Source organism: Silurus aristotelis (genome assembly GCF_946808225.1).
Source record: "Silurus aristotelis genome assembly, chromosome: 17".
Taxonomy (NCBI): domain Eukaryota; kingdom Metazoa; phylum Chordata; class Actinopteri; order Siluriformes; family Siluridae; genus Silurus; species Silurus aristotelis.
Window position 1 is genome coordinate 3,275,905 of NC_139590.1, and position 22,149 is coordinate 3,298,053.

Genomic DNA, 22,149 nt, shown 5'->3' on the forward strand with positions numbered 1-22,149 from the left:
TATGCATCGAGATTGGAATCGCTTCAGCCCCAGTTATAGAGATGCACATCCCTAATAAAAACTAGTCTAGTAACATCAGTCTAGACGACTAAGACTAATGCACTCCACCATCTTATGACCGTACGAGAAGCTAATTTCTGTCAAGGTTAAAGAGTTCCATAAAGACCATGGCTGGAACAGAGTGTGTGACGCATCAAATTTAAAGTCCATATTCCACGAAATAAAACTAATTTCCAGCTACTTAAATGATGTAAGTGGAACTAAGATCTAATATGCGAAGTTGTTCCTAAAATCCGTTGAATGCACCCTTGTATGTTAAGATGATGCGTATCTAAGGACGAGTTTTATATATTTTTTTCCCCAGTAAATCTGTATCTTTTGTCTTATTTAGAGAAGCAAAGTTTCCACAATCCTTGTCACATGTTTGTAATATGCAGGAAGGCAGCGTATGCGTAGGGCTGCAGAGGATTCGCTCAGGAACAGGAACAGACACGAAGAGGAATGAAGGCGGCTGGGGAACAGATGTAGGTCTGAAGACCTTGTGAACATGTTGATGGCAGGAGTTTGCGGTGCTCCCTGCAGGGGGAGAAAAACAAAAAGCCCTAAAATTACATCCCGGCGTAAACGTTTCAGAAAAAAAACTGAAACCACATTTAAAATAATGTTTACAGGTTAACCATGGAAACCTATCAGTCTGGAAGGGTGCGTTTACTTATTCGTGGTTTAGTCCTTTTAAATCCGAGGTGCCCAGAGTTTTTCCTACGAAGGGCCGAATATCAAATTTCTGGAAATTTCTAGTTCAGCGTTTCATGTTCTCTGTTTTTCAGCTGATTTGACATTTTAATTCCCATCAAGATTTTCCATCAGTGGGTTTCCCAACAATTGGGAGTCTTTGTTGCTACACACACTTTCTATCTTTTTTTTTTTTTTTTTTTTTTGTCTCTGTCTTCCTCTGTTTGTGTTTATCGGTCAGGCTGTTTACACAACAGTCCATAGGTCACTGGTGTGTGTGTGTGTGTGTGTGTGTGTGTGTGTGTGTGTGTGTGTGTGTGTGTGTGTGTGTGTAAAAGTCTCAGTTGTTTATTACAGTGAAACAGAACGTAGCTGTGCAGTGATAATTGTTTATTGTAATTGATTATCATTGGTCTTGATGTTCGAGGACAAAGAAAAAAAAAAAGGTTGTGACATATGAATCTTGTACTTGTCGTCCCACACATACAGAAGAGGTGTTGGCGCTAATGTAGGAGGCCGATCAGCCTAATTAGTGAACGGGGAAGCAATAAATTATAGCCTAAGGCTCATAAGTGTTTGTTTTACTCTCGCGATGAGCTGCATACCAGCGCTGTGTGACTCGCAATCCAAACAGGAATTTCTACATCATCAGGTTTCAGCAGCATTTAAATGATTTTCTGATGTTTACATCGCTCGGAATCGAACCATTACTAGCTATAAGATAAGGTTATATCGATCTTGATGTGTGTGGATAAAAGATCTGTGGAGTCAAATGGGACATTTTTGTCTCTATCTGAAGAAGAAGATGATGGAGAACAGGAGAGAAAATGTGATCAGAGGTGAAAGCTTAATGGTTTGGGGTTGTTTTGGAGGAGGGAACGATGGAGACTTATACTAGATACACACAATGAAATCGTTTCCAATGAGAGACAGAATCGCCTAGTGTTAAAGTATGGAAAGGTTGCCAGGTTGGTTCAGGATTTCACCAACCATTCCATACTTCAACATACAACACAATATATGTATATATTGTTCTAGGAAGTGAAAGAAATCCTGAACCAACTTGGTGTGTGTGTGTGTGTGTGTGTGTGTGTGTGTGTGTGTGTGTGTGTGTGTGTGTGTGTGTGTGTGTGTGTGTGTGTGTGTGTAAGGTTTAAATCATATATGTATATAAAGCTTTATACTTGAATGAATGGAAAATATCCGAGTCACAACCTTTTGAAATGTCATATGGAATGTGTGTAAATAGCACATAAAACTTACACTACATTTTATTTTATTTTATTAATTTGTTGTATTTTCTGTGTTTATTTGTGTTCTGTGTTTTCTACATATTTAGGTCACTGGCTGTGGGAACTAAAGAAGGTTACAAGCTGTTCTCCGTCACTGCGGTGGATAAACTTGAGTGTATTCATGAAAGTGGTAAGAAGACCAAACTTCTTTAGATTTAGTCAAACGATTGGATTTTATGGACAAAAGTATTGGGACACCTGATTTTTCCCAGCCATGTTTGGTTCTTTTTCCAAACTGTTAGCACAAAGTTGGAGGCACACGATAGTATTGGATGCGTGATGAGGCGGTAGGATGAACTTTTCCCTTCGCCTTGAACTCCCAAATCTGTTCCAGCATTACATTACCCCTATGCACTAAGACCGCTCCATGAAGATACACAGGTTTGAGAGTTAGAAGATCTCCTGCTATAGAGCTCTAAACCCTATTGAACATCTTGGGGATAAATATGAATGCTGCACTCCAGGCCTCCTCATCTTCTTACCTACATCAGGACCTGACTTTATTAACTCCCCTGTGGCTGAATTTCTCTACAAAATCTAGTGGAACATCTTCCCAGAAGAGTGGAGGTCCTTATAACAGCAAACGAGGTGTAAATCTGGAATAGGATGTTCTAAAAGTACTTAAGTATCTTATGTTCAGGTGTCCACAAACTTTTGTTTATTGTTTTTCTTAATAGTTCTATAACTCGGGTAATAAGGAATGTTTTTTTATTGGTAAATAACCAGTGATGCAGCCAAAGAGGAAGTGATGTTGCTGTTGATCTTTATTTTTTTATAATATCTTCTGGTGTGCTTTATTGCTCTTGTATCGCAGCACGGTGCTAATTTTTAAGTATGATGTACGTTGTATTGGACATTACACATGTATTTGCATTTTTCTTATAATAAGTACATTTAATAGGGCAAAAATGCAAATCTGTCCATCTTGAAGACTTTAAAAAGTACTGAAAATGAATCGCCACCTTCCGATCGATCTAAACGTTGTTATCAACATCCCTGTTTATATAATGCACTAAACAACTACAGAACATAATGAGATTAATTGTACTTGGCTGTTAAAAACCTGCCTAAGTTCAGGGCACAGTGGTTCTGAGGTGTTTCACAATTTCAGCAGAGAACCCGGACGTCTACATCGTGGAGCGTCTGTTCTCCAGCAGCCTGGTGGTGGTGGTGTGTCACTCGATGCCGCGCCGAATGAACGTCTATCACTTCAAGAAAGGGACGGAAATCTGCAACTACAGCTACTCCAACTCCATCCTCGCCGTGCGCCTTAACCGACAGGTGAATGAAGCATGGCTGCATGTTCTGTCAGAATGCTAGCTTTTGCTTAGTTGTTAGCGGTGGATAAAAGAAAAAAACAGAGGAGCTATAACGCTAATGTTAGAGAAAATAAGCATAAAAATAAATACATCTAACAGATTAGCATGTGTTTGGACATGTTTATGTAGCTTCTGACTTTGTATTTACATTTACGGCATTTGGCCGACGCCCCTATCCAGTAAGACTGAGCACTTGAGGGTTGAGGGCTTTGCTCAGGGGCCCAGCAGTGGCAGTATAGTGGTGCTGGGATTTGAACTTGTGACCTTGCGATAAAGAGTCCAATCCCTTAACCACTAAGATACCACCTCCTTGTATCACACTCGTAAACTGACACACAAAAGGACGTTCCAGAGGTAAAATTAATCACTGGCCATTTTGAAGCACATCATCTTGAGTGAGAAGTTTTATAGTCGTTTATAGTGAACGTGAAGGTGCAAAGACAATAAAAACGACACAGCGTTGTTCAGAATATCAAAATTTTCCTCAAATGTGTGAGAATAATTAATGAGAAAAGGCTCGGTGAGGTTAAAATCAGCCTGTAATTATACTTCGGTTCGTAATCACTCTTCTGGTAGCTCGGCTCCTGTGGGATTAAAACTGCTGAGGTGTAAAAATTAAACGTTTCTTGTCACGTGCACAAGTGTTTCGCGAATTTTGAAAAAGGAACTGAATCGACATAGAAATCTGAGGTAATGCTTGTGTCTTATGGTAGAGATATGAAAATATGAATTTGAAAGCACAAAAGGCGTTCGAGTCAGATTTAATGCTGAAGAATGAACGCGCGCGTGTGTGTGTGTGTGTGTGTGTGTGTGTGTGTGTGTGTGTGTGTGTGTGTGTGTGTGTGTGTGTGTGTGTGTGTGTGTGTGTGTGTGTGTGTGTGTGTTACTTGACAGAGGCTGGTGGTTTGTCTGGAAGAGTCCATTTACATCCACAATATAAAGGACATGAAGCTTCTGAAGACCCTTCTGAACACACCATCCAATCCCTCAGGTGAAACAGAAAACTCCTGATGTGTGTGTGTGTGATTTATTTATTTTTTTTCCTATTAATGAGTGACTATGTTGTGCTCAAACAAGTGTGTTGTTGTGTATTTCTATTTTTGAACATGATCTGCTTATAAAATACGAACCATGTTCTAAACCCTAAATTTTGTATTTATTTATTTGTATTTGTATTTATTTTTGAAGGTCTCTGCGCTCTCTCCATCAACCATTCCAACTCTTTCCTGGCGTATCCCGGAAGCAGCACCATCGGAGAGATCATCGTCTACGACGCCAACAATCTGGTATATGCACCGCAAACCAAAATACAAAAATCTTCAGCGCTGGATTTCTTCTTGATGACTGTGTGACCATCAGGACAGATTACTGTTTGTAGATGTAAATGTCATCTTCACAGATTTGACTGAAAATTTCATTTAGATGAGATTTAGCTCTTTTATTTGCATCCATGTGACCCTCTGTTTGACTTTTACATATGAATTATATTATATCCAAACGCACAATTATTTACAAGATCTTTATGGGAGTTAGTCCTTTATTTTGAAAGAACCTGTGTGTGTGTGTGTGTGTGTGTGTGTGTGTGTGTGTGTGTGTGTGTGTGTGTGTGTGTGTGTGTGTGTGTGTGTGTGTGTGTGTGTGTGTGTGTGTGTGTGTGTGTGTGTGTGTGTGTGTGTGTGTGTGTGTGTGTGTGTGTGTGTGTGTGTGTGGTCTTATCTTTGTTTTTCCACACAGAACACAGTGACCGTGATTCAAGCTCATGACAGTCAGTTGGCCGCCATCACTTTCAATGCCTCAGGCACCAAACTGGCCAGCGCCTCAGAGAGGGTACACACACACACACACACACACACACACTTTTTTATGTCTCAATCCACATTTAGTCCCCATTATCCTGTTATAATAATCTCCACTCTTCTTGAAAGATGTTTCAATAGATTTTGGAGTGTGCTTGTGGAGGTTTGAGCTCCTTCAGACACAAGGGTTTCAGTGAAGTCAGATACAGATGTAGGTGAGGTGAGGAGGCCTGGGGGTCAGAGTTCACATTCATCATCTTCAATAGGGTTGAGGGTCGTATATAAGGAGTAGTGGAATCAGGCTGATGGAAGAGGTGACCATCTGTGAGCAACAGTATGGTTTCATGCCGAGAAAGAGCACCACAGACGCATTATTTGCTTTGAGAATGTTGATAGAGAAGGTCAGAAGGAGTTGCATTGTGTGTTTGTGGATTTAGAGAAAGGGAATTATAAGGGGAACTCGGATTGTAACTATGTTAAAAGGATCGCATTCGGTTCACACGTGGAACGAGTCGAAAGCCCTGTACCGAAAAATATACACAAACATAACCTTGCACTATATTTCTCTTTTTTCCAGGGCACAGTGATCAGAGTGTTCTCCATTCCAGAAGGACAGAGACTGTTTGAGTTCCGCAGGGGAATGAAAAGGTCCAAATAATATCAATGACCATGACATTATTTCAATATCTCATTCTTTTTTCAAAGTTTTTAATTAGTTACCTTACGGTTTGAGTTAACAAAAAAGCAGCTAGTATGAGAGACCCTTGCTCAAAACCTGTGTGTGTGTGTGTGTGTGTGTGTGTGTGTGTGTGTGTGTGTGCACAGATACGTGAACATCAGCTCTCTGTCCTTCAGTCCTGATGCTCAGTTCCTCTGTGCCTCGAGCAATACCGAGACGGTCCACATTTTCAAATTGGAGCAGCACGGACACAGGTATGGAGTCTACACACACTCGTCTAATTTTTATTTATTTATTTTTTAGATGCGTTCTACATCCTCAGGTCTGTACACTTGCATTTCCAGTTCCAGATTATTATTGTTTTGTTACAGAAATGACATCGGTATCAGTAGCTAGGTCGAATCATACTTGCCGATAACCGATTATTACCAATTGTTTTTAAATTAATACTGGATAAAAAAAAAAGACCTAACACTACATAGTACTGAACTTTATTATAAAAACTGTGTCGAATCATTAAAAGGTGTGAAAGGAAATAAATATGAATATTTGAATTATATTAATAAATAATTATACAAATTATAATCAATAAATATAGTTCTTTCTGTGCAGCCTCTCATGTAAAAACAAACAGCACGTAACATCAGTTATTCGCCTCTAGAGGCCGCTCTCGTAATGACTGCAGACCTTCTCAGCCACATCAATGAATGCTACCCGAAAAAACTATCAGTTAGTTATCAGATAGAACAAGCAGTCAACTACTGGTGCCGATGACGATAATTTGGTCAACCCTTATATTGGATATTATTAGATTAGACAAAGAAGGAATAAAAAAAAGCTATGCTATTATCAAAATGACTCAGAGTTTTCCTAGAACAGTATCTCCTGAAGTGTTTTATTCCCCTTATACTACAGTGATTTTACATAGCTAACCTTTCATACTTCATTTTATGTTGACACATACACACTTTTTTTTTAATTTACTTTTTCTTGAGTATAATTTGTCAAATTTAGCTTTTTAGGTTTTTTTTCTTTTTCTGACAAGATGAACATTTTCTATGTGTCTGTGTGTGTGTGTGTGTGTGTGTGTGTGTGTGTGTGTGTATAGTGGCGAGGAGGAGAACCCCTCGTGGTCCGCGTACGTAGGCAAGATGTTTTCAGCAGCGAGCAGCTACCTGCCATCCCAGGTTTCAGGAATGATGAGTCAGGATCGAGCGTTCGCCACGGTCCGCCTCAACACACACGGCCACAAACACACCTGCACTTTAACAACGTGAGTGTACACATGCACCCACACGTCGCACTGCTCCGATTGTTCCTGCAACCAAATCATATTCTCTCATTCGCGATCACACTCTTTACGTAATGTAGTCGTTATTAGGTATATCACGGCTAGCTGAATAACCCGCCGAGGTGAAGCGGAGAACATTGAAGTGGTGTACAGTTTGTAAGAAAAAAATGATGATCATTATAAAGAAGTTGTTTATAATACATTGAGGTGCTTTGGTTTCATTGGAGTCAAGAAAGAACCCTGGACAAACTCCTGCTCAGACATTTTATACTGTTCTTCCCTTTGAAGTGTAAATCTTCTTTACACTTCAAAGAGAAGAACAGTAGATGTACATTTGCGGCATTTAGCAGACGCCCTTATCCAGAGTGACGTATAAATAATCTTTACACTTCATAGGAAAGAACAGTATCAATCCTCTTTACACTCCAAAGGGAAGAACAGTGTCATTCCTCTTTACACTCCAAAGGGAAGAACAGTGTCATTCCTCTTTACACTCCAAAGGGAAGAACAGTGTCATTCCTCTTTACACTCCAAAGGGAAGAACAGTGTCATTCCTCTTTACACTCCAAAGGGAAGAACAGTGTCATTCCTCTTTACACTTCAAAGGGAAGAACAGTGTCAATCCTCTTTACACTCCAAAGGGAAGAACAGTATCAATCCTCCTTTTGGTTAAGAGATAATTTTTGACTGCTTGTTGCGACTAAAATTGAAATTCTGATTAAACTGCACAATGGCTTCTGTGATATTGAAGCCTTTTCGTGGATGAGCTCATTCTCGTATATTTTGGGGTGGAATCTTGGTTGAGGCAGTGTGTAAATTCTTACAGGTTTCACTCGTAGTCGTGGATCTTCCCTTTATACCATGGTCACTTCCCAGAAGTTGATGTTTCATTTATGTTTGCAGTGTAGAATTGAATGGATCGAAATAACACATCATTTTGATTATTATATATATATATGGCTCATTAGATCTTGAATTCTGCTGCTTGAAAGAGATAAAGATCATCAGATTACACTTATTTACACACGTAAATAAAACAATTGGAGTTTAATCCTGGTGCTGTTTTTTTGTAATTTTTTTATTTGATTGTTTTTTTTCGAGGCTCGAGTTATTTATTGTAATCATCATATTCACCATATGAACTACACCACATAAGGATGATCATCTCCATAACTGAGGCCGATGCGATGGAAATCTCGATGCGCTATTCAAGAAAGACTGTAGTATACATCTTTATTGTCCTGTTTGCTCTTTAACTTTCAGAATCCAGAAGCTTCCACGGCTCCTCGTCGCCTCGTCTGAAGGGCAGCTTTTTATTTATAACATCGACCCTCAGGACGGGGGCGAGTGCACCCTGGTGCACACGCACAGGTGAGAACGAACAAGAAAACAGTCCACCACACGCTGCCACTTCGTCCCGTCAATCATTAAGGGGTTGGACTTTGGCATGTGGATGGACTTCTTACTTATTTCCTTCAAATGGAGTTGATTTTTATTGTTATTGAAAGATCTCACGGAACCATGAAAATCGAAGGAAACATCCACTTCAAACAAACATCCACTTTATGGCCAAAAGTTTGTGGACACCTGACCATGAGATTATGAGCTCCTCTTTGAAGAATATTCCATATAATATAATATAATGAGATATTTTACTTCTTAAAAGAACACTCTTCTGAGAAGATGTTCCACCAGATTTTGTGGAGATTTTTGTGAGAATCATTCAGCTACAAGGGTGTTAGTAAAGTCGGGTACTAATGTCACTGAGCCGAGGAGGTCTGGAGTGCAATCAGCTTAAAAAATTCACCCTAAAGGTGTTCAGCGCTCCATAGCAGGAGATCTTCCATTCCAACCCATGTAAAGCATTTCTTCATGAACTGGCTTTGTGCACAGGGGCTGAAAATGTCAGGTGTCACAATACTTTTGTCCCTATAGTGTATAACGAAATAGAATAGAATAAACATTTATTGTGGATTAACGAATGCAAGGAAAGAAGGGTGTTAATTAATTAAAAAAATCTATAAATAATAATTTTTAAAATAAAATGTATAAAATAAATGATACTAAAATAATAAATTTGATTGTGCGCTTTGAGATCGTTCACTTCCCAGAAGATGATGTTTCATTTCTACAGGGTTTGGTATATAAACAGATAAAGAAAAATAACGCAGGTTTCATTGTCTCGGGTTTTGATAGATGTAGTGCGAGCTGCGCATTTTTCCACAACAGCTTGAACACTATATCAGATTCCCACATCAGTTTGCCAATATCAATTAAACCAGAAGAGCATGTGAGGAAAATAAAAAAAAATTTCAGGACAAGGTTGCAGCAAGGGCAAATATTCAACAAATTAAACATTTTTTTAATTATTTAATTTACAAATTAGTTATCTGTATATAATTGACACCCGGCGACTCGTTGCATGTCGAGCGTTTATTTGTCATTCCGTTGTGCAGAACAGTCCTCTAACTGACCTTTGACCCCTCCAGGCTGTTAGGATCGGAAGAGGAGTCCGAGGTGTCAGAGGAAACGGCGGCTCCTTCCTACGCTGCCACGGCGGCCATCGGCACCCACGGACCCATCTCTACTACGCTAACCGGTACGTATTTATCCCTGTAGTGTCTCCTAGGTTTTGTTACTATTTTGAATTCTCTAATCTGATTTGTCAGAAGTTTCTCGAAGCTCAGTCTCTAGTTTCTAGCTGCTTTTTTATCATATCAACTTTAAAAAAGGGGAAAGAGATGCAGAGCTTCAACACCGGGAATATCAAGATTTGTTTTGAGGATGTATTTGTTGTTGAATTTAAACATATCTGGATCCAAACAATCGCCGACGCCCCCTAGGGTCACCAACTCCTGGTTCCAAAATTTCCTGTTTCCCTGTGCCACCCTGTAAAAAGAGGAATAAAACACTTCAGGAAGTGCGTCTTTGGTGTTGTAGCAGTAACTCTGCTGCGTGTTATGTATATAAAGGGTGCAGCAGTGCGGATATAATACTACTAAATAATTAGTATATAAACATATTAAATAATTACACAACTTGAGGCAAGTTGAGGGTTAAGGGCCTTGCTCAAGGGCCCACCAGTCTCAGCTTGGTGGACATGAGCTAGCGCTCACTCTGGTTAATGTTATTGCATTGGACTTTGGATCCGAAAGGCATGAGTTCAAATCCCAGCCACACCAAGCTTCCACTCTTGGGATTCCTTAACCTCATTGCTGCTCAGTAAATGTAAGTATAAGTGTATAAGTGCAGCTGCCAAATGTTGTTAATGTAAGACAGGCTCAGAAGGTTGTGAGTTTAAGTCCCAGCAACACCAGACTGTCACTCCTGAGCCCCTGAGCAAGGCCCTTAACCCCATAGCTACTTACGTGTATGAATACGTATGTTGAATGTTTTAATGTGTGTGTGATATTCTTCTCAGGATATTCCGAGGACGGAGGGGTGATGAAGGGCGAGGTGATTCCCGAGCACGAGTTCGCCGCCGGTCCCGTGCGCCTGGACGACGAGACCGAGTTTCCTCCAGTGAGCATTCAGAACCCATAAAATCCATCCGCATCCCAAAAAAACGAATCGCTAAACTCCACCTCTGTCCAGCTGTGTGTGTGTGTGTGTGTGTGTGTGTGTGTGTGTCCTCGTGCCGCAGGCTGTGTGTTCAGGTTTTACAGCAATGATCACCGATTGTTTAGTTTTGTTGTATAATCTTCACCTCAGGCTGTAGGAGCTCGAGGTTCCTCCTGGTGAGGTGAAGATTATGGGTGTCGCTAAAAGTAAAAAAAAAAATTTTTAGCCATTTTTTTTTTATTCTCTATAAAGCTGTAAAGCTGAGCTGATCTTCATTGCCCACTGGGTTCTGGTTTACTTTTTCACTTAGTCTCCTAAATCCTATTCATCGGCGCAATAAATTCACCCGAAACGTCCTTAACGTCTCCTGTATCAGGCACGCCGACGCTTGGTGTACGGTATTAGTCACCATCCTGTACACGAGGGGAACTAATAAATACGCCTAACTTCCGTGACCATCACTCGTCTTTCAGTTCCATGTTTTTTTTTTTTTTTTATCCAGAAACCGAACTGCACTCGAGAAACAAACGGTAGCTGAAGTAACTGGCTCGTTCGATTCTACCGCACGTCATGTTTGCTCTCTCGGAGGAAAAACGTGGCGTTACAGCGCAGAGATTGAAATCGCAGACGCTTCCTCAAAAGAGTGTCATGGTGTTTTTTTTTTTTTTTTTTTTTTTCTCGCTTTAATTGTTTCTTCAACTGCATTCGTACAGTTATACAGGCCTGAGTGACTCTGTTCTACAAACATCCTTTCACTTTTTAATATTTTGAACTGAAATCACTGCTCACGGCAACAACAGCGTCAGCCGGCTAACGTCTGTGAGAGTATTGGAATACTTCTGTTGAGAGACAGATGGAATGACATTAAAAACAGACAGACACATTAACAGACAGACGGAACGACACATTAAGAAACACAGACGGAACGACGGATTAACAGACAGACGGAATGACGCATTTGGAAACAGACAGACACATTAACAGACGGATGGAATGACACATTAACAGACGGATGGAATGACACATTAACAGACGGATGGAATGACACATTAACAGACGGATGGAATGACACATTAACAGACGGATGGAATGACACATTAACAGACGGATGGAATGACACATTAACAGACGGATGGAATGACACATTAACAGACAGACACATTAACAGACGGACGGAATGACACATCAACAGACGGACGGAATGACACATCAACAGACGGACGGAATGACACATTTGGAAACAGACGGATGGAATGACACATTAACAGACAGACTGAATACATTCAGAAACTGACTGCCTCTCAGGCATCTTTAGCTCACTTACATCAGTACCTGACTTTACTAACACCCTTGTGGTTGAATTAATCTCCAGAAATCTCCAGAAGCACACTCCAAAATCTAGAAGAACATCTTCCCAGAAGTGTGGAGGATATTGTAACGGAAGAATGGGGACTAAATCTGGAACGGGATGTTTAAAAAGAAGCACATGGCAAGTTTATGGGCAGGTGTCCACAAACCTTTAACCACGTACAGTAGCTAAAGAGAGTAAAAAACATTTCTTGTACCTGTAAGATTTCAGCTTTAACTTTCACTTGTTGCCGATTTCTGGATTCTCGGTGGGGCGTCGATTTTCTAAACAGCATCCGTCACGTTCTGTATTTTATTACGTTTTTTTTTTTTTTTTCGCCTCTGTCTCTGATGTTAGCACTTTGTAACAAGAGAGGAAAGAAACAAAGAAGTGAAAGCAGGTGAGGGATCGGAGTTTTATTGCTGGCTGCTGAAATGAAGTGATGCAGGAACGTGTTCATTCATTCATTATTTCATAAAATCACTCACGATGAGAGAGCGGAGGACAGGGGTGTGTCCGAGCCCATTATCATAAAACTACAGCAATTATTCCATGTATTGTTTTTGCATCAAGCATCAGTGCGTGTGTGCGTGTGTGTGTGTGTGTGTGTGTGTGTGTGTGTGTGTGTGTGAGTGTGTGTGAGAGAGAGAGAGAGAATGTTTGAGAATGTGCGTGTGTGAGATTGCATATGTGTGTGTGTGTGTGTGAGCGTGTGTAAGATGATCCCGATAACACACACACACTCTTGCTGCTGCACTTGTTTTTGACTCCAACACCCCCTCCCCCTACCCCACCCCTGAGTTTGAGATTAAAGGAAACCCTTTCTTGTGGTTCTGGTTTCTGGTAGATAAATCGGTGTCTTGGTGGATCTCGTCGTGGCAGAACCGGCCGCCCGTGAGAGCCTTCCATCCGGACCGGGACGACCCTCAGTACACGAGCCGCCAACTAATTAATGCGTTTCAGGAATAATTAACTCCCAGTTCCCGGAGTAATCCGAGTCATTTCAGGGTGCTAACGATTTAACGATCACGAAAAACAAAGCCCCGCAGAAGCACCGGGAGGGGGCGTAGTCAGCATGGTTGCTCGCTCTCCCGAAGGGCCGTGTTATATGCATGAACAAAACCGTCGCCACGGACACGACACGCGTCTCAGCAAGATGTTAAAAAAGAAAGGAGGGGAAAAAAAAAAACCTGTAGCATCGTATATTATATAATATAATATTTTATTCTATTATAATTACGGATACATTTTGTTTAACCTCGTCATATTTACTGATGGATTCCGTTGTTTTGTTTTGTTTTGTTTTTAACGTGTATTAATACCTAATCCTTGTTTACACGTCACCATCCGGAACACTAATACCACAGGATGGGCTTTTAAAATAAAAACATTTACGTGCCTATGAGTTTCTTTGTACGTCGCAGAAGTTTGCTGGAAGACCAAAAAAAAAGAAAAAAATGTAGAAACTAGGAATAAATTGATGCAAAGCACTTCTCTTTTCTACTCGTGGTTTTTTTTTTCTCTCTTTCAATACTCTTCTGTATTTGCTCAAATTCATCATACACACATTTGAGGGTTAGGGGCCTTGCTCAGGGGCCCGGAAGCGATATTTCAGCATCGCTGGGATTTGAATTCGGGACCTTCAGATCCAAGGGCCAGTGCCTTAACCACTAAACTACCACGTCACCAAATACATCATACACATTTGAGGGTTAAGGGCCTCGCTCAAGGGCCCAACCGTGGCACGTTTGCGATGCTGGATTTGCAACCTTCAGCTCGATGGGACTAAAAAGCCATCATTTCTAACTTGAACAGCTTGAAAAGGGTGTGGTGGAGCCCAAGCATGTTCCAACTTAACGTTCAGCTCCATGAAGATCTACTTGCATGGGTTGGAGTGGAAGATCTCCTGCTATTGAGCTCCAACTCTTTCAAACATGCTGAATGTGAACACTGACTGCACTCCAGGCCTCCTCACCTCATCTACATCAGTGCCTGACTTTACTAACACACATGTGGGCACAAATCTCCACAAAATCTAGTGTCATAACATGATGCCGTTCTAAGATTATGAGCGGTGAACTGAAGAACACTGAAGATCGGCAGCAAGTGAACATTTTGTCCTCAAAGTTGACATGCTAGAAGCAGGACAAATGGATTTAAGGATTTGAGCGCCAAATTGTGACGTCTAGACGACTGACTCTGAGCATCTCCAAAACGGATGTTTCTGCTCTGCAGTGGACAGAATCTATCCAAAGTGCTCCAAGGAAGGAACAGTGGTGAACCGGCAAAAGGGTCGTGGGCGGCCAAGACTCACTGATGTACGTGAAGATTGAATGCTGGTCCGTGTGGTCCGATCCAACAGACGAGCTCCTGTAGATCAAACTGCTGAATGCTGTTGATGCTCGATGGGTCACGACTGTTTACCAGCAAAAGGAGGACCAACACAATATTTTGGTCATAATGTTATGCCTGATCAGTGGCCATAAAGTTATTCCTGATCGATGTATGTATGTGGCAGTGCGTGTGGACGAGCGCCGGTTTGCGAGTGGCGGTTTGCGCGAAAATATTTGAGCAATTTTGTCGTATCGCTATCGTCATCGTAAATCAGAAGTTGAACCATCGTAACTCGGCGACCATCTTTATGGTCAGATAATCCTGAAAAACTCAGGTAAGTCAAATCAAGCAGCTTCCAGTAAACAGAGAAACAGAAGAAAAAACAGACCACAGTGCGCCATAAAACAACACAAGATCCGTAATCAATAATACATTAATAAATAAAGACATTTACTATACAGTCATAGTGCAGAGGAGGTGCAATGATAATTTTTCCTGAGTAAGTCCAAAGTGCAGGGTTGCAAAATAGTGGTCCATGTTGATTGTGTTCATGTAACACATATGAAATGAACAGTGTGCGATTTACATTACTGTAATGTTAGTGTTAATAGAAGCAGGTCATGATGACGATGGAAACGATGGTGGGTTCTTGGTATTATTGATGAGGTCGGATACAGATGGGAAGGGTTTTGGTCCTACTGGTCCGTAGCCTTCTGTGAGAGCGGGGGTGATTTAAAAAGTCTGGACACAGACATAAAAAAAAAAAACTTAAGTCAAATGGAATTAAATGACTTGGGGAACTAGTAAAAGCTTCTAATTTGGGACATAGGAATGAAACAATCATGAAAAACTTGAAGGAAGTAGACATACCTAGTAGGAAAGAAGCCTAAAATATGGATAGATGGAAACTAAATAACCAGCCAGCAGTAAAGCGAAAAAGAAGCATAAAAAACCCCACAAGACAAAGACATCAGAATCAAGCAGACAAGAGGAACAAGGAAATTAGAAACAAGATGAACTAAAAGATCAGTAATATGAGGAAAAAGTCACTAGGAGGCTAAATAGAAGGAAATGATCAAACAAGGGATATATATATATATATATATATATATATATATATATATATATATATATATATATATATATATAACGAAAACCCAAGGGAACTAAGAAACCAGGAACCAGGAACAAACAACGGCAGTAATTAAAGCAAGGCGATTCGAGGAGAAGAGACAGGCCCATCCTGTAGGAAATGGCTGCATAAGAACCAGAGACGGATGGAGGACAAACAACCAATGTGAAGGTATTTATAAAAAACTATTTGACCCTGGAGGGCTCCGGGATTGTTTTCTGGTAATGTTTAAAATCTGTTTTTTTCCACTCTATAATTACGGATTGTACCAGCATAGATGTAGAATTAGAATAAAACCTTTAGGGGTGTTATAGTAAAACCACCAATGGTATGAGCATGAAGCAAAATAACTATATCCTCCACTCTTCTGTGAAGGTGTTCCACTAGATTTTGGAGTGTGGTTTTGGCGATTTGTGGAGAGTCATTAGTAAAGTCAGAAACTGGTGTAGGTGAGGAGAGGAAGTCTGGGGTGTAGTCCGTTTTCACATTTGTCATGTTGAGTTCAGAGCTCTATAGCAGGCCACTTAACATCTTCAAATCCAATGAATGTACAGCATATCTTCAAGGAGTTTGCTTTGTGCACAGAGGAATTTTCATGCTGGAACAGGTTTGGGTTTCCTAGTTCATGTGAGGGGAAAATTTCATGCCATAACCCCCAATGACATCCTATACAGAAGTGTGAATCTAACTTTGTGATAACATTTAAACATCTGGCTAGAAAAGTCATGTGTCCCAATACTTTTATTCATACTTTTGTTAATATATGCATTTTTGCCAAGTGTCAGTTCAAGCTACAAATAAATTCTATAGAAAAAAGATATATTAGATGCGGACGATTTCAGGAGTATAAATAAAATTTGGTCTTCTGTCCATAAAATAGTTGTGACACATAACAAATGACTCACTGGGTGTCCTGGGATGACCGGACCAAACTAAATCAGTCCAGACGTCCCTTTTCCAAACAAGGTTCCAGTACAGAAGTAGATTTGCTTCCCTCGTGCCCATTTAGCCAGGCAACTCTTATAATTGATAGTTACAAAGTTATCATTACAGTTCCAGGTCTTTTATATGACAGTGAAAACTTCCTGAGAAGAAACCGAGCCTAAAGGGTTTAACGTCGTCAGCGCAGGAATGAGGCCAGGCTGGGGGAAGCAGGGATCGGTGTCACACGATATTTCCAGAAGCAGAAGTGAGTCAGGATTTCCTCAGAGGAGAAAAGGCCGATCCAGACAGTGAAGGAACCCAGGAGGTGGATTCGGTTCTGAGCTGTCCAGGGTCCTGAACAAACGAGAAGGATTTTCATCACTATGCTTATCTGGGTTTGTGTTTCAGCAAACATCTGGTCTGAAAATATTCATATTTGAATTCTTGTTTTGTTCTAGAAAAATATATTACAATAGTTATTTCGCTGATCTGATCTCTGTGTTAGTCTGACTACATTTATTCGAGTAGTTCTGGTAGTTTGTTGCCTAATGCTTGCTTGTTGTTAGCTTGTTTACTCTAATGCTTGTTTGTGGTTCCACATTTAGTCCCCATTTGCTGTTCTAATTCCCTGCAGGTACTGATGTGGGTGAGGTGAGGAAGCCTGGGGTGCAGTCAGCGTTCATGCCAAAGGTGTTTAATAGGGTTGGAGCTCTATAGCAGGAGATCTTCCTCTCTAACCTATGTAAAGTGTATCTGCATGGAGTTGGCTTTGTGCACAGAGGCTTTGCCATACTGGATCAGGTTTTGGCTTCTTCTAGTTTAAATGAAACAAAAATTTCATGCTAGCACATACAAAGACGTCCTATTACGACGTACTATATACAATTGTGTGCCTCCAGATTTTTGGTTACAGTTTGGGGAAGAATCACATATGGCTGGAAAAGTGAGACAATGTCCGTTGTGAAAAGCGCTATAGAAATAAACTTGACTTGACTTGACTTGGAAAAGTCAGGTGTACCAACACTTGTCCATATAGCGTAGTTGTCACTATTTACTCTAATGCTAGTTAGCCTACTTACTCCAATTCCAGTTTGATGTTAGCTTGTTTAATCTAATATCAGCTTATTGCTCGCCTGGTTACATTAATGATAGCTTGTGGTTGGCTTGTTTATTCTAATGCTAGGTGGAGATTTTGCTTAATTGGAGGCTCATTTAATATTTAATTAAAGACTTATTTCACAGGTTAAAACCAGGTCCTGCTTGTTTGGAATGAATACTTCATCCACACCAGGCAAGGTTGACCTCTGCTGTGAAACATTTTTCACATTTTTCCAAAAAATTTGGTCTGAACATGTTTACAAATCCATGTGTAATTAGACTTTTGATTCGTTTTTCTCTATAAATCATTGACCTTCATTGAACTCCTCACACCCTCTGTATTACATTCCTTTTAAGTGACTACCATGGCCTGACTTCACACTCATTCCCTAGAGATATCATATAAACAGTATCTCACTTCTATGTTTTGCACCCAGGTGATGGACTGAACCGCTACAAACATCTGGGTCACTCATGTTTCTTTAAAGACAGGCCCTTATATTTATTCAAAGCCTTCAGGTTTACCAAAAACTATTGCAATATACACATTATACCAATAAAATTAATAACCCAAGATTTGAAATAACCATCTGTCTGTGAAACTTCCTTAAAAATATCCAAGAAGTGTCAGAACATTCACTCGGAGGTCAGGGTCACTTCTTCAAGATTGCACCAGAGTCCCTATTACACAACACACCATTGCATCATCATCATTATCACCCGAATAAACATTGACTCACAGTCCAGCCGAACAGAAACTAAATGAAGTCAGAACTCTATAGCAGGCCACTCAACATCTTCAAGTCCAATGAATGTACAGAATATCTTTAAGGAGTTTGCTTTGTGCACAGAGAAATTGTCATGCTGGAACAGGTTTGGGTCTCCTAGTAATCTCCTGCTTGTGGAGATTTGTGTAAGAATTATTTGGCCACAAGAGTGTTAGTAAAAGCAGGTACTGATGTAGGTGTGGTGAGGAGGCCTGGGGTACATTTAAAATAAAAATAATCATCCCAAAGGTGTTCAATAGGTTCGAGAATCAAAGCTCTATAGCAGAAGATCTTCCACTCCAAACCATGTAAAGCAAGTCTTATTACCCATAAAGCCTATAAGAAGCCTGAGGATAACAACAACAACAACTTAAACACCTGAGTGAGAAAAACTTGGGTCATATTTTGGGTTTTGACCGAAAGCTAATGTAAGAATTCCTAAATAATGTGATTGCTAGTCTCCACCCTATTCAGGATTCTGCCTGCTGAAGTTTAAACATATTGGAACTTTGTATTCAAAAAATAAAACGTCTAATTGGAGCAATATTGTTACCCAAATCACTTGGTTGTAGTTGTAGCTCAGTGGTTAAGATGTTGTCTGTCTGATACGAAGGTTGCGAGTTCCAATCCAAGCACCACCAAGCTGCAACTGCTACCACTTGAGCAAGGCCCTTAACCCTCAACTGTTTACTTGTATAAATAAAAAAAATGTAAGTTGTTTCGGATAAAGGTGTCTATACCAAATGCCCTGAATAAATAAAGGGTTTAGTGAACAAGTGACTCAGAAACAGAGGACTTTAATTTTCAACTGCTCAGTTGTATAAACGAGATAATTGTGAATGCATCTTCTAATGATGGCATCTTCTAAATGCCAGAAATGTAATGCATTTCAAATTCAGAGGGACATGGTGTACATTTCACTTTTTTAGCTGTTGCGCCACTTTAATTGAGTAAACTTCTCATTTGACGCCTCCCTCTTATGTCCTGTACAACTTGAACAGGTATAATTAAGTGAGAAAATGCAGCATGAGAACAACATGAGAGACACTACACAAATTACATACAAAATACAATAACAAACTTCACTATCTATCTATCTATCTATCTATCTATCTATCTATCTATCTATCTATCTATCTATCTATCTATCTATCTATCTATCTATCTATCTATCTATCTATCTATCTATCTATCTATCTATATGTATATATATATGTATATATATACAGTGAGGAAAATAAGTATTTGAACACCCTGCTATTTTGCAAGTTCTCCCACTTAGAAATCATGGAGGGGTCTGAAATTGTCATCGTAGGTGCATGTCCACTGTGAGAGACATAATCTAAAAAATAAAATCCAGAAATCACAAAATATGAATTTTAAACTATTTATTTGTATGATACAGCTGCAAATAAGTATTTGAACACCTGTCTATCAGCTAGAATTCTGACCCTCAAAGACCTGTTAGTCTGCCTTTAAAATGTCCACCTCCACTACATTTATTATCCTAAATTAGATGCACCTGTTTGAGGTCGTTAACTGCATAAAGACACCTGTCCACCCCATACAATCAGTAAGAATCCAACTACTAACATGGCCAAGACCAAAGAGCTGTCCAAAGACACTAGAGACAAAATTTTACACCTCCACAAGGCTGGAAAGGGCTACGGGGAAATTGCCAAGCAGCTTGGTGAAAAAAGGTCCACTGTTGGAGCAATCATTAGAAAATGGAAAAAGCTAAACATGACTGTCAATCTCCCTCGGACTGGGGCTCCATGCAAGATCTTGCCTCGTGGGGTCTCAATAATCCTAAGGAAGGTGAGAAATCAGCCCAGAACTACACGGGAGGAGCTGGTCAATGACCTGAATAAAAGCTGGGACCACCGTTTCCAAGGTTACTGTTGGTAATACACTAAGACGTCATGGTTTGAAATCATGCATGGCACGGAAGGTTCCCCTGCTTAAACCAGCACATGTCCGGGCACGTCTTAAGTTTGCCAATGACCATTTGGATGATCCAGAGGAGTCATGAGAGAAAGTCATGTGGTCAGATGAGACCAAAATAGAACTTTTGGGTCATAATTCCACTAAACGTGTTTGGAATGATGAGTACCATCCCAAGAACACCATCCCTACTGTGAAGCATGGGGGTGGTAGCATCATTTCTTAATTATTTCTTATATTGAATGTATTTCTATATGAAAATAAACAAATTGTGTTAATTACATATAATTGACTGTTTCACGATACACACAACGTTAATATGACGTAGGGGTAACAAATAAGATGAAATAGTCCATGACAGTCTCTGATCTTTAACGTCAGGATCCGAATCCGTTCACTCCTTTTCTTTCCCTTCTTCCTATAGAGTAAACTGAACGACCATACACTACACAGGGAAATGATAGTTCAGTGGTTAAGATGTTGGGCTTCTGATTGCGAAGGTTGTGAGGTCAAATCCCAGCACCACAAAATAGCACTCTCCTCCACTATTGCAGGAGTACCGAAAAAACGAGTGCGGCATGGGATAAAACAACGTATTTTTATATAATTTTAGCTGATGTTCTATGTCCTGAAAAATTCCACGTTCATGTCCATGTCTCAAATAAAAAAAAAATCTTTTTGTTTATTTTCTGCTTTTATTTGATTCATATTCAAAATGCAAGTAAAACAAAAAAAGCTGAGTAGCAGGAAGAAGCAGTCAGTAAATAGCATATTTTTGCGAGAGTGGGACTGAAAAATTCGTCCCTTGCAGGACTCTACTACCAAGTTGCCACCGCTGGACCCTTGAGCAGGCAAGGACTCTCATCTGCTAAATTGTATATGAGGTGGTATCAAAAGGTTTCAAAACTAGTTTTATAACACTTATGATCCCTAATGCCTACTTAGATCAAAAGGTACAGGCTATTTGTTGGTACCTCAAAAAATGAAGACTAGATCAGGGGGCAGATCTTTCTCTTTTAAACCCCACAGTTATGAAACAGCCTTCCAATTAGTGTTTGGGACTCAGACACAGTCTCAGTGTTCAAGTCGAGGCTGAAAACATATTTTTTTAGTCAAACCTTCTGTAGAGTTTCTTGGGTAAAGAAACAGATCTGGAAAGATCATGGATATAGAGTGTTTGGTGAACTGGGATATTTGTATGCTGTCGTCCCCTCAACCTCACACGTTCACTCAGCTTTGTTGACGGTGGTGTGGTGGGTCGTCTCTTATCCCAGAGATCCCTCATGTCTGAGTAACCTTCTGGTTCTTCCTTTTAGTTCTGCTGCCATAGCAAGTCTTGCCGAAGTCCCAACTTCACAGTGTCCTTAACTTTCATACAACAATAAGGACACATAATAAACCATATCCTCCTCTTTCTGTCATCCCTCTTCTCTCTCTCTTTCTTTCTTTCTCTCTCGGTTGAGTTAAACATGCTACCGAGGCACCAGTGACCAATGTTCCTGCTCCTCTCCTTGGATCTGCCCACTTTGTCCCGGCCTGCCTCTGGAATGGATGCGACTCTGTGCAGCTGTTGATGGTTTCGCATCAACGTTCTCTGGATCCAGGAAATTATGGAGTCAACATGTCTGCTACACTGACTCAGGACTACAGTTTGCATCTGAACACCATCACTGCACACCTCAACATTGTTTAGCTGTAAGAAACCCAGATGAGGATGGGTTCACTCTTTTCCTCTCAAGGTTTCTTCCTTATGAAATTAGTTCAGAGTTCACTCATCAGAGACAAACTTACACTTATAAAGAACCATGAAGAGTCATTGTTCATTGTTAAAAGCACAATACAAATACAAATTTATTGAATTTAATTGTAAAAATACTTTTGTAATTAAGGAAGTGAAGTTCAATGTGAAGTTTAAAGTGAAGTTCTTGTAAT

General features: G+C 40.1%; 2 protein-coding genes across 4 annotated transcripts in view; one reads left to right on the forward strand and one right to left on the reverse strand.

Annotated features, from left to right (window-relative positions):
* Positions 1–13,508, forward strand: part of wipi1 (WD repeat domain, phosphoinositide interacting 1) — an 18,167-nt gene extending 4,659 nt beyond the window's left edge. The window contains exons 2-13 of one of the 3 annotated variants that reach the window (XM_083567011.1): positions 2,072–2,154; positions 3,136–3,305; positions 4,238–4,334; positions 4,532–4,629; positions 5,078–5,170; positions 5,717–5,787; positions 5,965–6,072; positions 6,927–7,091; positions 8,373–8,480; positions 9,599–9,708; positions 10,531–10,631; positions 11,173–12,108. In XM_083567011.1, coding sequence (XP_083423137.1) covers positions 2,072–2,154; positions 3,136–3,305; positions 4,238–4,334; positions 4,532–4,629; positions 5,078–5,170; positions 5,717–5,787; positions 5,965–6,072; positions 6,927–7,091; positions 8,373–8,480; positions 9,599–9,708; positions 10,531–10,631; positions 11,173–11,208 — 1,240 coding nt within the window. In that variant the 3' untranslated portion in view covers positions 11,209–12,108. Of the gene's footprint in view, positions 1–2,071; positions 2,155–3,135; positions 3,306–4,237; positions 4,335–4,531; positions 4,630–5,077; positions 5,171–5,716; positions 5,788–5,964; positions 6,073–6,926; positions 7,092–8,372; positions 8,481–9,598; positions 9,709–10,530; positions 10,632–11,172; positions 12,109–12,865 lie in introns of those variants that run through there. The other 2 variants (XM_083567009.1, XM_083567010.1) reach the window with 2 other exon arrangements.
* Positions 13,509–17,801: 4,293 nt separating this feature from the next.
* The window catches only part of kcnc3a (potassium voltage-gated channel, Shaw-related subfamily, member 3a), a 142,208-nt gene continuing 137,860 nt past the window's right edge, over positions 17,802–22,149 (reverse strand). Inside the window, exon 4 of the mRNA XM_083566924.1 lies at positions 17,802–18,390. Coding sequence (XP_083423050.1) covers positions 18,275–18,390 — 116 coding nt within the window. The 3' untranslated portion in view covers positions 17,802–18,274. The remainder of the gene's footprint in view (positions 18,391–22,149) is intronic.